The sequence below is a fragment of the Schistocerca gregaria genome, chromosome 3, assembly GCF_023897955.1.
Source record: "Schistocerca gregaria isolate iqSchGreg1 chromosome 3, iqSchGreg1.2, whole genome shotgun sequence".
NCBI classification, from domain to species: domain Eukaryota; kingdom Metazoa; phylum Arthropoda; class Insecta; order Orthoptera; family Acrididae; genus Schistocerca; species Schistocerca gregaria.
Genome location: NC_064922.1, coordinates 497,566,375 through 497,583,265, shown reverse-complemented (window position 1 = coordinate 497,583,265; position 16,891 = coordinate 497,566,375). Strand labels below are relative to the sequence as shown.

The following is a 16,891-nucleotide window of genomic DNA, read 5'->3' as shown; positions in this document are numbered from 1 at the left end:
GTTCACTTAATGACAACATTCAGTACAGCTCATCTTTTCACCAGTGACCCTATGTAAACTCAAAAACTCAGATTTTATGACCACACAGCCCCACCAGAAAAAATTTTCTCTTTTGAAATATGATAACCAAATTGTCCCTCTTTCCTTGAGCGTGTTCCAGAGGAAGAGGAACTGCATGCTGAGTGGCACTAGTGCCAGAAATGAGCTCAGTAATGGCAGTAATTAGTGTGGCCTGTTGGATAAGTGTCAGACTACAAATCCAAAGATCCTGAATTCAGTCCCTGGTCACTACTAGAATTTTTTTCCTTTCACATATTACATGTTTCACCTTAATTTAAAATTTTCATTTTGTACCATAACTTGGAGTCTGTGAAACTGTAGGTGCCCATATATCTGGCTGGTTAGGGCTATTCAAAGATGGAAGGAAGGTAAGAGCTTACCACCTCCAGTAGCACCAATGAAGCACTGCAGAATTCAAATATACTTTCACGTTGAGGACAGCTGTACTTTTATACACAAAACCAACATATGTGACATTAAATATGAACCACCACAAAATCATAGGAATGCCGTGCCACAAAGATCAACTAAATGATATACTGAAAGCAAAAGACATGAGAGATTGCCAACTGACACATAGAAACAATAATATTGGAGACATGATATATGTAACATATAATATCCTTGTTCAGAGAACATACTGATTGATTAAATCGTTCCCTAGAGCTGTCATGTTTGCATACACAAATGAGGGTGATTTTCTAGGAACAGGGATATTGTAAAATGCAGAATTTTGCTTGTTGTTTGGAAAAGTAAACAAAAATAAGAGCAAGGACATCTTTCAGCCTGTGAATATTTACTGTAGAGGAACTAATTACAAGAGAACTTGGTTTTCTACAGCTGTAGTGTGCAAGCCACCTAATAGTGTACTTGTACAAGTAACACTACCTATTTCCTGTTCCATTCATGTTCTAAATTTTAGAAGGAACCATCCACATTCTGTGATTGTTCGTGGTATAGATCAAATGTTGGCAGTGCATTTGTTAAGATTTGAGGCAGCAAGTGAGAGGATGATACTTGGTACCCAATGAATAGTTTTTCACCAGCTATGTTTACTAACATCTAGACCAATAACATTTTGTGGATAGTGTTTCCATCACTGCGGTGATGCTGCTCTATAGTGCAGTGCAATGCTTTTGTTAGGTTGGAAGGTAATAATTTGGTTTTGAGTAGGCAAAGTGAATGTTTATAATTGTGAACCCTGGTTATTACAACAGAAGGATTAGTAGCATAACTGGAGATCTGTGATAACTTGTAAGTGGATGTTTCCATTTCTATTTATGTTGCTTGCATCCAGAATCCTGTAGTATAACAGAAACACCAAGGTTGGGCAGAAACAGAAAGTGGAAATGCAATTTTAAATTATTTATTACATATATTTGTATATTTGTCCTTAAAGTCAAAATTCTTCAACAAATATTCAATTTGATAACAATTTAACACCTTGTATCCACTTCTGCACATGTGCCCCACAAACCACCATACGAACCCATATTTTTCTTCTCTTATTATCTTCATGGTCCTTATGTGAAAATTATATTGTTGTCCTTTCTGGGATTTACACTTGAGTTCATAAAGGACCTCCATGATATGCTGGTGTTGATTGAACCTGTTGGTTACATATCTAGCAGCCTGCCTCTGAATTGCTTTAATCTGACCTGGCAAGGATCTCAAACATTCATCTACATCTACATCCATACTCCGCAAGCCACCTGATGGTGTGTGGTGGAGGGTACCCTGAGTACCTCTATCGGTTCTCCCTTCTATTCCAGTCTCGTATTGTACGTGGAAAGAAGGATTGTCGGTATGCTTCTGTGTGGGCTCCAATCTCTCTGATTTTATCCTCATGGTCTCTTCGCGAGATATACGTAGGAGGGAGCAATATACTGCTTGACTCTTCGGTGAAGGTATGTTCTCGAAACTTTAACAAAAGCCCGTACCGAGCTACTGAGCGTCTCTCCTGCAGAGTCTTCCACTGGAGTTTATCTATCATCTCCGTAACGCTTTCGCAATTACTAAATGATCCTGTAACGAAGCGCGCTGCTCTCCGTTGGATCTTCTCTATCTCTTCTATCAACCCTGCCTGGTGCGTATCCCACACTGCTGAGCAGTATTCAAGCATTGGGCGAACAAGCGTACTGTAACCTAATTCCTTTGTTGTCGGATTGCATTTCCTTAGGATTCTTCCAATGAATCTCAGTCTGGCATCTGCTTTGCCGACGATCAACTTTATATGATCATTCCATTTTAAATCACTCCTAATGCGTACTCCCAGATAATTTATGGAATTAACTGCTTCCGGTTGCTGACCTGCTATTTTGTAGCTAAATGATAAGGGACCTATCTTTCTATGTATTCGCATCACATTACACTTGTCTACATTGAGATTCAATTGCCATTCCGTGCACCATGCGTCAATTCGCTGCAGATCCTCCTGCATTTCAGTACAATTTTCCATTGTTGCATCCTCTCGATACACCACAGCATCATCTGCAAAAAGCCTCAGTGAACTTCCGATGTCATCCACCAGGTCATTTATGTATATTGTGAATAGCAACGGTCCTATGACACTCCCCTGCGGCACACCTGAAATCACTCTTACTTCGGAAGACTTCTCTCCATTGAGAATGACATGCTGCGTTCTGTTATCTAGGAACTCCTCAATCCAATCACACAATTGATCTGATAGTCCGTATGCTCTTACTTTGTTCATTAAACGACTGTGGGGAACTGTGTCAAACGCCTTGCGGAAGTCAAGAAACACGGCATCTACCTGTGAACCCGTGTCTAAGGCCCTCTGAGTCTCGTGGATGAATAGCGTGAGCTGGGTTTCACACGACCGTCTTCTTCGAAACCCATGCTGATTCCTACAGAGTAGATTTCTAGTCTCCAGAAAAGACATTATACTCGAACATAATACGTGTTCCAAAATTCTACAACTGATCGACGTTAGAGATATAGGTCTATAGTTCTGCACATCTGTTCGACATCCCTTCTTGAAAACGGGATGACCTGTGCCCTTTTCCAATCCTTTGGAACGCTTCGCTCTTCTAGAGACCTACGGTACACCGCTGCAAGAAGGGGGGCAAGTTCCTTCGCGTACTCTGTGTAAAATCGACCTGGTATCCCATCAGGACCAGCGGCCTTTCCTCTTTTGAGCGATTTTAATTGATTCTCTATCCCTCTGTCGTCTACTTCGATATCTACCATTTTGTCAACTGTGTGACAATCTAGAGAAGGAAGCACAGTGCAGTCTTCCTCTGTGAAACAGCTTTGGAAGAAGACATTTAGTATTTCGGCCTTTAGTCTGTCATCCTCTGTTTCAGTACCATTTTGGTCACAGAGTGTCTGCACATTTTGTTTTGATCCACCTACCGCTTTGACATAGGACCAGAATTTCTTAGGATTTTCTGCCAAGTCAGTACATAGAACTCTACTTTCGAATTCATTGAAAGCCTCTCGCATAGCCCTCCTCACACTACATTTCGCTTCGCCTAATTTTTGTTTGTCTGCAAGGCTTTGGCTATGTTTATGTTTGCTGTGAAGTTCCCTTTGCTTCCGCAGCAGTTTTCTAACTCGGTTGGTGTACCACTTAGGCTCTTTCCCATCTCTTACGATCTTGCTTGGCACATACTCATCTATCGCATATTGTACGATGGTTTTGAACTTTGTTTACTGATCCTCAACACTATCTGCACTTGAGACAAAACTTTTGTGTTGAGCCGTCAGGTACTCTGTAATCTGCTTTTTGTCACTTTTGCTAAACAGAAAAATCTTCCTACCTTTATTAATATTTCTATTTACGGCTGAAATCATCGATGCAGTAACCGCTTTATGATCGCTGATTCCCTATTCTGCATTAACTGATTCAAATAGTTCGGGTCTGTTTGTCACCAGAAGGTCTAATATGTTATCGCCACGAGTCGGTTTTCTGTTTAACTGCTCAAGGTAGTTTTCAGATAAAGCACTTAAAAATATTTCACTGGATTCTTTGTCCCTGCCACCCGTTATGAATGTTTGAGTCTCCCAGTCTATATCCGGCAAATTAAAATCTCCACCCAGAACTATAACATGGTGGGGAAATCTACTCGAAATATTTTCCAAATTATTCTTCAGGTGCTGAGCCACAACAGCTGCTGAGCCCGGGGCCTATAGAGACATCCAATTACCATGTCTGAGCCTGCTTTAACCGTGACCTTCACCCAAATCATTTCACAATTCGAATCTCCGTCAATTTCCTTCGATACTATTGCACTTCTTATCGCTATAAACACGCCTCCCCCTTCACTGTCCAGCCTATCTCTGCGGTATACATTCCAATCCGAGTTTAGGATTTCATTACTGTTTACGTCTGGTTTCAGCCAACTTTCTGTTCCTAGTACTATATGGGCGTTGTGACCGTTTATTAATGAGAGCAGGTCTGGGACCTTTCTATAGACGCTCCTGCAGTTTACTATTAGCACATTAATATTGTTATTCCTTGTTGCATTTTGCCTACTCCTGCCTTGCCGCGTCTCAGGAGGCGTCTTGTCGGGCCTAGGGAGGGAATTCTCTAACCTAAAAAAACCCCATGTGCACTCCACACGTACTCCGCTACCCTCGTAGCCGCTTCCGGCGTGTAGTGCACGCCTGACCTATTCAGGGGGACCCTACATTTCTCCACCCGATAGCGGAGGTCGAGAAATTTGCACCCCAGCTCTCCACAGAATCATCTGAGCCTCTGGTTTAAGCCTTCCACTCGGCTCCAAACCAGAGGACCGCGATCGGTTCTGGGAACAATACTACAAATAGTTAGCTCTGATTCCACCCTGCGAGCGAGGCTTTCGACCTTCACCAACTCCGCCAACCACCTGTACGAACTGAGGATGACCTCTGAACCCAGACGGCAGGAGTCATTGGTGCCGACATGAGCAACAATTTGCAGTCGGGTGCACCCAGTGCTCTCTATCGCCGCCGGTAGGGCCTCCTCCACATCTCGGATGAGACCCCCCGGCAAGCAGACAGAGTGAACACTGGCCTTCTTCCCCGACCTTTCCGCTATTTCCCTAAGGGGCTCCATCACCCGCCTAACGTTGGAGCTCCCAATAACTAATAAACCCCTCCCCCCGTGTGCCTGCTCGGACCTTGCTGAAGGAGCGGCCACATGTCCACTCACAGGCAGAGCGGGCGATGCCACACGGCCAGCCTCCACATTGACCCTCCGCCTCGTGCGCCACGTACGCCGCTGAACCCACCACGCCCCTTGGGGAGAGGGTGGCCCAACCGCGCCCGGTACCCGCGAAGATGTCTCGACAGCAGGGACAGTGGGTGAAGCATGTAACACCTGGGGTGTACCCTGTGACGCACCAGACTCCGCACTGCCGCTACACTCAGAGGCAACAGCCTGAAGACGGCTGACCGCGGCCATCAACACGCTCAGCTGTTCGTGAAGAGTGGCCAGCTCCCCCTGCGTCCGTACACAGCAGCCACACATCCTATCCATCCTAAGAAATCAATTTACTATAGAGTGTTAATCAACTTTTAACTAGACTGCTAATTCACTAAAGGTGGTTGATTATTGACTAAACTGTGATTGCTAACCACTTATTGTAGAAAACAAGGAAAATAGCACTACCTGTCTCTGGACTGTATTCAAAACAAACACTAGCACTACTGGCACATTGGAGCAGTACTCAAGAATGTGCCACAGTAGTGTTTATATGCAGTCTACTTTACAGATGAACTGCACTTTCATGAAATTCTCCCAATGAAACAAAGTCAATAATTTGGCTTTTCTACTACCGTCCTTATGTGCTCGTTCCACTTCATTTGGTTTTACATTGTTATGCCTGTATTTTTAATCGACATGACTGTGTGAAGCAGTACACTACTGATGCTGTATTTGAACATTACGGGATTGCTTTTCCTACTCATTGGCATTAATTTACATTTTTCTGTATTTTGAGCATGTTAGAGAAATTAATGTTGATACATTAAGTACTGTACTTAGGTATTTCTGCCACAGCAGAAAATAAAAGGTATTGCCAGAGTTTCCTTGGGATGTACACAGTCAGAATTTCAATAGTAAATCTCCATGAACATCATCTTTCTTCTCTAGTGACTATCAGCAGAGCTCATAGTGTTTCTGGTTGTGTGGATGAATTACATTTCCTTAAGTTTCTCCAATGAATCTGAGTCTAGCATTTGCTTTTCCTACAATTTTTTTATATGGTCATCCCTCTTCAGGTCACTCCAGACAGTTACTATTAGGTATTTTACAGTTATTTATTGCTTTCACTGATTTACCACCTATGGCATAATGAAATAAGTCTGTCTCTTCACATATTTACATGCAATACATTATGTTAATTTGCACTAAGAGTCTACTGCCAGTCATTGCACCAGTAGGCAATCATCTGCTGTTTTTCTGCATTTTGCTACAGTCTTCACTGTTGTAATCCTCTAAACGACAACAACATGCACAAAAAAGCTCATTGTTCATCCAGTTATCTGCCAGAACAATTAAATATTATAATAAACAGTAAATACCCTATAACCCTTCTTGACATACTCCCAAAATTCATTTTACATCTGTAGATTGTGTTCTGTTAACGACGACGTGTTAAGCTTTGTCTTCTACATTGAAGAGGCAAAGAAACTGGTACACCTGCCTAATATCGTGTAGGGCCCCCGGAAGCATGCAGAAGTGCCGCAGCATGACGTGGCATGGACTCAACTAATGTCTGAAGTAGTGCCAGAGGGAATTGACACCATGAATCCTGCAGGGCAGTCCATAAATTTGTAAGACGAGGGGATGGAGATCCCTTACAAACAGCACACTTCAAGGCAGCCCCAATAATGTTCATGTCTGGGGAGTTTGGTGGCCATTGGAAGTGTTTAAACTCTGAAGAGTTTCTGGAGCCACTCTGTAGCAATTCTGGACATGTAGGATGTTGCTTTGTCCTGCTGGAATTGCCCAATCCATAGGAATGCACAAATGATATGAATGGATGCAGGTGATCAGACAGGATGCTTACATATGTGTCACCTGTTAGAGTAATTTCTAGACATATCAGGGATCCCAAATCACTCCAACTGCACACACCCCATACGATTACAGAGTCTTCATTCTACTGACGTGCAGGGTCCATGGATTCATAATGTTGTTTCCATACCCACAAACGTTCATCCGCTCCATACAGTTTGAAGTGAGACCATCCAACCAGGCAACATGTTTCCAATAATCAACAGTCCAACGTCGGTGTTGACAGGCCAGGCTAGGCGTAAAGTTTTGTGCCGTGCTGTCATCAAGGATACACGAGTACGCATGCCTATACCAGTCTATTTGGCACTTCAGTGTAGTAATTCCTAAATATAACCACAAACCTGGTACTATACTAAATAATGTATTTCATTCACAAAATGACAATGCGGACTGGTATAGAATGACTTACAAAAAGTCAAGAAACATGGCATTAAACTGAGTGTCATTCTTTATTGATACTAAATATCATAGGCAAATGGTGTGTACTTAGCTGCTGAAGATCTCTGCTTGTAATATCCATGCTGATTTTTAAAATAGTGATTTTAATTCTCTATAAAGGTCATAATTCTGCAAGAGGTATTTGTATATGATACTGACCTATAATTATGTGCATTTGTCTTGAACTTGAGAATGACCTGTACTTTTTCCGCAATCGTTTGGTACACTGCTGCTAAAAGGGGAGCAAGTTCTTTTACATAATATCATCTTGTCCAGATGCCTTTCCATTGCAGAAAGACTTTGATTCCTATTCTGTGATAACATATCTCACTGTCTTGCGATTTCACTATTTCAGTTATGATAGTTATTATCTTTCACCATGAAACAAACTTAAGAGACCGAATTCCTTCTCAGTGTCATCTTTCAACTTTTGTGCCTGTATTGTGGCTGAGTGACTGAAAAGATAATTTCTAGCTGCCTTCTGACTTAAAACAAGACCCAAACTATGTAGCCATTCTGGTCAAGTCAGGTAGCAATCTCATAATTTTGCTCAGCATTTCAGGAATTAAAAGATTTCACATAGTTCTTTTCAATTTTATCCTTTGGTGCTCCACATCTTTGTACCAAGAGCTGGATACTTGATGATGTCTGCTTGTATAGTACAGACTCATTTATTACATGCACGGTACACTGGTTACATAGAATAGGGGTACCATACTCGGAACCAGGCCTAGGCCTGGTTAATTATGAGCTGTAGGTGAGAACCTCAGAAAGTCAAAGTTCATCACAGTGCTTGTTATATATGTATAACAGCTGGACTGTTGAGTCTGAGTATTGAAGAGAGCAACATGTAAGTGAACCTCTGCTATGCATGTTGTTACATTTATTCTGAATGGGAAGAAGTCGGTTGGTGCAGTGTGATCCTATTTGTGCTGAGGATTGTGTTCCTGGCGAGCAGTGCTGCACACTGTGTAAACACTGTGATTCACTTGCCACTGGTGGTAAGAGCGTGCAAACCTAACCACCTTTATTGATATCAGATTCATGGGATCCAACACTCTTGTTATATTATTAAGCAAAATAGATTTCCTGCTGTTCTCTGCATTCCCTATAACACCTATAGTCAGTGATGCTATATTCAGCTTATAGCTACTGATTCCCTCCTCTGTGTCAGCTGAGTCAGAAAGGTAGAATTTGTTTGTTTACAAGGAGGTTAAGATGTAGCATACTGAGTTGGTTCTCTGATTGACTGCTCAGTTTTCTTAACCTGCCCAATCTCTGCTACAAGTTTAAATCTGCGGACTCTCCCAACCTATAGCTGGAAAATGGAAGTGTCCCCCTATTACAATGCTGTAACCATATATACATGCAGTGTAGTTGTAGCAGTTACTCAGTCAAATGTGGCATCAAGCCAAAAAGCCATAAATTCAAAGTGGAATGAGCTTGCAATTATCATCATTGACTACTTGGTCACTGAATCTACTATGCGAGCGTCAGTTGCGTATTGAGGTAATGTTGGAACATTGTTCTAATTATATTTCTTATTTTTTCTCTACTTGTTAGAGGCAAATGCTTAATGGCCTGTGACTCCTTTTTTCCCCCCACATCAGTCATTAAAACTGAGTGAATGTTTAATCCGTATAGTGTTATCACTGTTAAAAGGACGAGTGATGCAGATATTATTTATACTGTAAAATAATGGGTTTCGCTGATACTTTTTCACTAGTGGTTTAATGTGAATTCTTTGCCTTCTTTTCAGGCGTATGAGTCTTATCAATATGGAGGACTGGATTATGATCCTAACACTTCAGAGGCTCCTGCTGAGTATGACTATGAACAGTATCCACAAATCAACAAAACCGTCAGGGACTTTCTTCTGTATTTTGCAGAATGTGTCAATGAGAGAATGTTGTTTGAATTGCAGTCTCTGTATGAAACTCAGTAAGTAAACAGAATGAAATAGTACAAATTGATAGCTTATATCATATTGTGACTGTTGAAGGGATTAGAAAATACATAAATGAGTAAAAACGTAAAACAATGAAAATTAAAATGTAATGATTGTTTTGTTTATTGTGCAACAAGTTAAAAATGTGTAGCATTTTAATGTGTCATGCGGCATTTGATACGTATTTGGCCTTGTAATTGGATTCAGCAGATGCAGAAAGAAATAGCAACATGTTCTTAAGGAATTCTAACCACCTGTCCTTTCTTGAAAGTAAAGAACAGATATTGTAAGTTTTGTAAACCTCCATTGCCAGGTTTGTAAAGGCCTTGTCGCTACTGCTTTGGAGTCGGAGTTGCCACTGTTGCAGAGTTCATGAAATGGCTTCTGGTGCAGTACTTCGCTAAGACAATTTCTCCCTGCCACTATTACACAACTATGCCCCTGGCTCAGGTAACAGGATAGGAGAACGAAGGTTCTACAACACTCCAACAAATTAGTAACAAAGACACACAAATGAATTAAAAAGGTTTACTTATCCTTGTGACTTGTCAAATAATGAAGTCTGCAACACTGCTTGTGATACAACACACAAAAAGGTCCTCAATGGCTAAGTGCAAATAAATGTAGGTAAACTTCACAGTACATAGCAAATGCAATTTACAGCAAATGTCTGTTCACTTCTAAGAGTTCAGAGTTCACTAAATGACGTTTCTTGTCTAAGACAGTCCTGGACGGTGTGTGTGTGTGTGTGTGTGTGTGTGTGTGTGTGTGTGTGTGTGTGTGTGTGTGTGTGTGTGTGTTTCTGTTTGAAAATGCTTGCTGGACTAAGCCAGTGGCGTATGAGGGCAGAGTACATACCTGTTCAAAAATGTCACATGGCACCCTTGCACTGTATCTTTAGTGGGTTTTCTAGACCAGTTTGAGGATGTTTCCCAACTTGATAAGACCACAAGTTTCTTATATCAGATGGTTTCTGTAGACTTCCCCTACATCACTGTGGTATGTTGTAAACAGTTATCATTTACACACTGTGTATAGTGGGGATGATAAAATACAGACATTCACTAATACCATCTAGAAATGGCTATGGTGTGATGAATAAAATTACATTATGTAATGTGTTGTAAAATTACTTTATGCAAGTCCAATATTGGAAAATAATTTCTTCAAGAAATTTTTGTGTGTCTTGCAAACACATAAGGTACATTAATTTCATAAAACTAGATGATGCTAGTGAATGTCTTTTTCTCAGATGTACTACAGAAAGATTAGTGGAATACTATAATTTAGTTAAAATTCTTGTCCTGCTGTGTATTGGTATGAGAATTCTGTGTTGAAAGAATACTAAATATATTTCACATGTTGTACATAAAATCCTAGAGTAGCTTTTCCTTTTAGATCCGATTATGACCATTAATGTTTCAAAAGAATTTTACTGGCAAGTATAGCTATCACTTATATCTCCAAATACTGTGTTATTCATGAAATAACAGGATTATATGTAATCCGACAAAATCAAAGCTCCATTCTCGACATTTTACTTGTTTCATAATATGTCGTAACTGACTTCTGAGGCTTAGCGTCCAGCAACTCAATCCCAGAAAGAAAAGCCTTGGAAGACAATGTTCATTTTGATCTGACGACAGAACATGCCTCCTGTGAGATGGTAGATGTGCTGATAATGTTTCAATCATAATATGCCAGCAGATGGCATAAAGCTATAGCTACCAGAGTGCTATATGTTCATACTGCTAGTGGGTTATTCCAGTGCCCATAAGGCTCAATGTGGTGCACTGCCAACTGAGTAACTTTCAGAGGGATTGTATTATGGTCTTTCCAGTGGCGGGATCAATTCGGAGTATTGCTGCAAATTTCGAGGTGTCACATCAGCTGCGGAGTGATGCTTCAGTAACGGACGTGTGAGCATTCTCACACTGACATGAAAGGTTCTGGATACCCACACAGCATAGATTCCAGCCAATGCAGTTGTATTGTAAGAGCAGTAGTGACAGATCATACAGCTTCCTCAATTCAGTTGAGAGCAAATGTGAGCGCAAAAGTGTCAACATGAACTGTTACAAACCGGTTATAAGCAGTGGGACTGCATTCATACACACATCTAGCCTATTTTCCACCCACACCACAGCATGGACTGCTGCTGTCAGACAATCAAGCGGAGGATGGAGTCGTGCACTATAGTCTTTATTGATGGAAGCAAATACTGTGTGCATGCAAGTGATGGTCATTCACACATACAACATAGACTTGGTGAGCACTGTGTTAACCAATGCATTCATCCAAGAGATACTGGTCTCACCCCAGACATGTGGCCTGGGGTGCTATAAGTTGCAACTCTTATTCACTTTTGCTGTTTGTGGAGGGAATGCTGACCATTGCTCGATATGTGCAGAATGTTATTTGATCAATTCTTCAGCCACCCTTGCAGCAAGAAGGTATTGTACTGTTCCAACAGAGTAATGTTCACCCCATATAACTTAGTGTGCTCAGCAAGACATGCATCAGCGCACCTGGGCAGCATATGACCAGACTTGTCTCCAATCGAGCACATAAACATATCTAGCAGGTGTGTGATAAAGTATTCCGAGGCAGTATTCCTCACCTTTACATCCAACTGCGTGCTAGAGTCTGTGCCTGAATTTCTACCCGTGAAGGCTACATTGCATACGAATATAAACAACTGTTACCTCAGACCAGCTCAAACTATTGTTCTGTTAATGTAATCTTTCCTTGTACTTGATATGCATTGTTTCTACAATAAATTGTAAATGAATTTGAAAACTCCCAATGGATGTGTTTGGACTTTTGTTTTCCGGCAATATATCACATGTTTTATAAACACAGTAGCAAATTCAGCCTCACATGTAGGAATGGCTAATATTTCTGGTCTTTCACGGCATTAAGATTGTATGATGTTACAGTTTCCCAAAAACAATGGAAGACTCTTATGGGAAAGATCCTTGGCCTTCAGAAGAATTGGTGGTTCGTGTAGTTGGACAAGATACTGTGAGTACATATTAAATTGTTATGTGCATGAGGAATATTTTAACAGTGTTATATTTCACCACAGGTGTCCCTAATAATTAATGGCTTCCTCTTTTCCTCAATTTATTACAGGTATTTCTAACTCTCTACAAAGAGTTATATTACAGACATATTTATAAAATTACTGAGAAGCCTGGTCCAGGTTTGGAAATTCGAGTTAGATCATTCTATAATTACTGTGATCTGTTCACATATATCCTTGGTAAGTATGTGATAGCTTAATGATGGACAAGTATAGTTTCATTTCAAAAAGAGATGCAGTTGTGCTCAACAGTACTATTAGTTAAGGTGTTTAAGATTAAAACTGACATGTTTTAGTAGAACATAAAACTATTTTCAGATAAACAGCTTTAAAAGAATAAGAGGACATTATTCAGATTTAAAAACCAAAAGGTAAAAAATAAAAGAAGTTCACTTGTTGCAGCAATCAGACTTAGTTATCCTCATTTTACTACATTCATCTGTCACTCGCATTGTCATAACCACAAATTCGCTCTTATCAGTGTGATGACCACCACTATTGGTGTACGTACTTACACCAGTTACTGTGGGTCTCTAACTATCGTCTATACTTCGGGCACTTGCAATATAGCATCAAGCAAGTGGTTTCAGAAATGTGCACTTACAGGTCACTGAAGCCACCATTTGTGGACACTTGAACACCACACTTGTGTGTGGGATCGAAACAGCATGCACTTGTAATGACTACAAAGTCATTCACTTTCACTTACACATTCAATCTTACATTAATATTGATTTTCACTCTGTCAGATGTAATGCAATATAGTCTTTCCCATAAAATACTGAAGTTCATATACAGGGCGGTCCATTGATAGTGACTGGGCCAAATATCTCACGAAATAAGCGCAAAACGAAAAAACTACAAAGAACGAAACTCGTCTAGCTTGAAGGGGGAAACCGATGGCGCTATGGTTGGCTCGCTAGATGGCGCTGCCTTAGGTCAAATGGATATCAACTGCGTTTTTTTAAATAGGAACCCCCATTTTTTATTACACATTCATGTAGTATGTAAAGAAATATGAATATTTTAGTTGGACCACTTTTTCCGCTTTGTGATAGATGGCGCTGTAATAGCCACAAACGTATAAGTACGTGGTATCGCGTAACATTCCGTCAGTGCGGACGGTATTTGCTTAATGATACAGCACCCGTGTTAAAATGGGCCATTTACCAATTCCGAAAAGGTCGATACCGCGTTGATGTACGGCTATTGTGATCAAAATGCCCAACGGGCATGTGCTATGTATGCTGCTCGGAATCCTTGATGACATCATCCAAGTGTCCGGACCGTTCGCCGGATAGTTACGTTATTTAAGGAAACAGAAAGTGTTCAGCCACGTGTGAAACATCAACCACGACCTGCAGCAAATGATGATGCCTAAGTCGGTGTTTTAGCTGCTGTCGTGGCTAATCCGCACATCAGTAGCAGAAAAATTGCGCGAGAATCGAGAATCTTAGAAACGTCGCTGTTGAGAATGCTACATCAACATTGATTGCACCCGTACCATGTTTCTATGCACCAGGAATTGCATGCTGACAATTTTGAACATCATGTACAGTTCTGCCACTGGGCACAATAGAAATTACGAGACGATGACAGATTTTTTGCACGCAGTCTGTTTTGCAACGAAACGTCATTCACCAACAGTGTTAATGTAAACCGGCATAATATGCACTATTACGCAACAGAAAATCCACGATGTCTGTAACAAGTTGAACATCAGCGTCTTTGGCGGGTTAATGTATGGTGTGGCATTATTGGAGGAAGAATAATTTGCCCTCATTTTATCAACGGCAGTCTAAATGATGTAATGTATGCTGATTTCGTACGTAATGTTGTACCGGTGTTACTACAAGATGTTTCATTGCATGACAGAATGGCAATGTACTTCCAACATGACGGACGTCCGGCACATAGTTCGTGTGCGGTTGAAGCGGTATTGAATAGCATATTTCATGACAGGTGGATTGGTCGTCGAAGCACGTTCACCGGATCTGATGTCCCCGGATTTCTTTATGTGGGGAAAATCGAAGGATATTTGCTATCATGATCCACCGATAATGCATGACAACATGTGTCAGCACATTGTCAATGCATGTGCGAAAATTATGGAAGGTGAACTACTCACTGTTGAGAGGAATGTCGTTACACGTATTGCCAAATGCATTGAGGTTGACGACGTCATTTTGAGCATTTATTGCATTAATGTGGTATTTACAGGCAATCACGCTGCAACAACATGAGTTCTCAGAAATGATAAGTTCACAAAGGTACATGTATCACATTGGAATAACCGAAATAAAATGTTCAAACATACCTATATTCTGTATTTTAATTTTAAAAAAACTACCTGTTACCAACTGTTCGTCTAAAATTGTGAGCCATATGTTTGTGACTATTACAGCGCCATCTATCACAAAGCGAAAAAAGTGGTTCAACTAAAACATTCATATTTCTTTACATACTGCATGAATATGTAATAAAAAATGGGGGTTCCTATTTTTAAAAATGCAGTTGATATGTTTGACCTAAGGCAGTGCCATCTAGCAGGCCAACAATAGTGCCATCTGGTTTCCCCCTTCAAGCTAAACAAGTTTCGTTCTGTGTAATTTTTTCGTTTGATGTTTATTTTGTGAGATAGCTGGCCCGGTCACGATCAATGGACCACCCTGTATACCAGGAGAAATCGTACACTTAGTCAGTGCCTAAATGCACTCACTGAGATATCAACAATCTTTCTCACATTTATCTTAAATTTGCAAAGGATCAACGCACACAAAATTAGACAGTATTTTCTGGTCTTCAGTTCTAGTACTCACAGGAGCAACTTTGTTTGGAAAACTTGTATAAAATTGCTTTGATCTTTATGGTCTATACAGGAATCTTCTTCTTAAAAGTATCATTGACTGATCTTCTGTAAATAGTCCCACTGCCAATTATAAAAAAACCTACATATTCCATTCTGCACATACGGGTGTACTACACGAGTGATAAGGGTCACACACGGGGAGGAATTAATAAATAGGGTGCAAGCTTCAAAGTTCTTAGGTGTCCATATTAATGAGAATTTAAACTGAAAAAAAAAAATGTTTCAGAACTCCTAAAAGAACTAAGTTCAGCCACATTTTCACTTGAATCGTTGCATATCATGAGGAGAGACAAATCAGTAAGTTGACATATTTTCCTTCAGTAATGTTACATGGAATAATATTCTGGGGTAATTATTAAGAAAGAAAGTCTTCTTTGCTCAAAAATGCGCTAGAATAATATGTGGTGCTTACCCACAGTCATCTTATGGATATCTGTGTAAAAAGTTTGTTGTTAATCCACTGCAGCTCAAAAGGAACAGTGATGCAATCAGTACAACACCAGAAAGAAAAATGGCATTCATTGCTCCACATTACTGTTATCTGTAGCACAAAAAGGGGTGCGCAATGCTGCAACTAAAATTTTTTATTATTTACCAAGTGATATAAAAATTAAGCAGTAAAATTTGAAAACAAACTTTAAAAGTTTGTTCTTGACAACTCCATCTAACCCATAGAATAATTCTATTATTGTAAAGTGTAAAAGGTAGAGGGTAGGAATTTCTGACTCACTTATGTACATTAAGAAGCCAGCAAATAAATAAAATGTTCAGGATGTAGCCACATTTATAAACTAATTTTTGATGTGAATGTAAAATGACTCATTAAGATTTGCCACGAAAGCAAAATGATCCATGGAACATGAAACTAACTAATGCTCTTGTACTTGTTCACCAAGCAGGGTTTCATACTGTCCCTCTTATGGTGAAATCACAACTGCACAGAAATCTTGACTTTGACTTATATGCATTGAAATACATGACTTTGGCACTTCGTTGAGTCATAAAGTGTAATGCCACAATAACGTGTGTGTGTAGCCTGTGAAGCAGTCATTGAAGTGAAGCACATAGTGTTGAGCAGCATGTTCAGCAACTAGGTGATCCAGCTGTGCCTTGGCTGCAGTTTGCCAGTGGCAATTCATGTGAAGATACAGCTTGTTGTTTGCCATGCCCATATAGAAAGCAGTACAGTGGTTGCAGCTTAGTTTGTAGATAACATGACTGCTTTTACGGGCAGTGCTGCCTTTGATGGGATAGAGTGGGAGTATGTATGAGACAAGTCTATTGCAAGTATATGAGCTCTGAAGAAGGGGTTGGAAGCAGGGATGGAGTAGTGATGAACGAGGGTATTGCATAGGTATGGTGGGTGGTGGAATACCACTGTGGGTAGGTTGGCGAGAGGTAGTTGAAACCCTGTGGAGAATGTGATTCAGTGGTTCCTGTCCTGGGTGGTAATGAGTCTTGTGGAAA

At 40.4% G+C, this 16,891-nt stretch overlaps 1 protein-coding gene across 1 annotated transcript in view; it reads left to right on the top strand.

Moving 5' to 3' along the window:
* LOC126356195 (eukaryotic translation initiation factor 3 subunit L) overlaps positions 1 to 16,891 on the top strand; it is a 77,480-nt gene that overhangs the window by 15,249 nt on the left and 45,340 nt on the right. Inside the window, exons 2-4 of the mRNA XM_050006981.1 lie at positions 9,282 to 9,463; positions 12,410 to 12,494; positions 12,606 to 12,735. Of these exons, the coding sequence (XP_049862938.1) occupies positions 9,282 to 9,463; positions 12,410 to 12,494; positions 12,606 to 12,735 (397 nt within the window). The remainder of the gene's footprint in view (positions 1 to 9,281; positions 9,464 to 12,409; positions 12,495 to 12,605; positions 12,736 to 16,891) is intronic.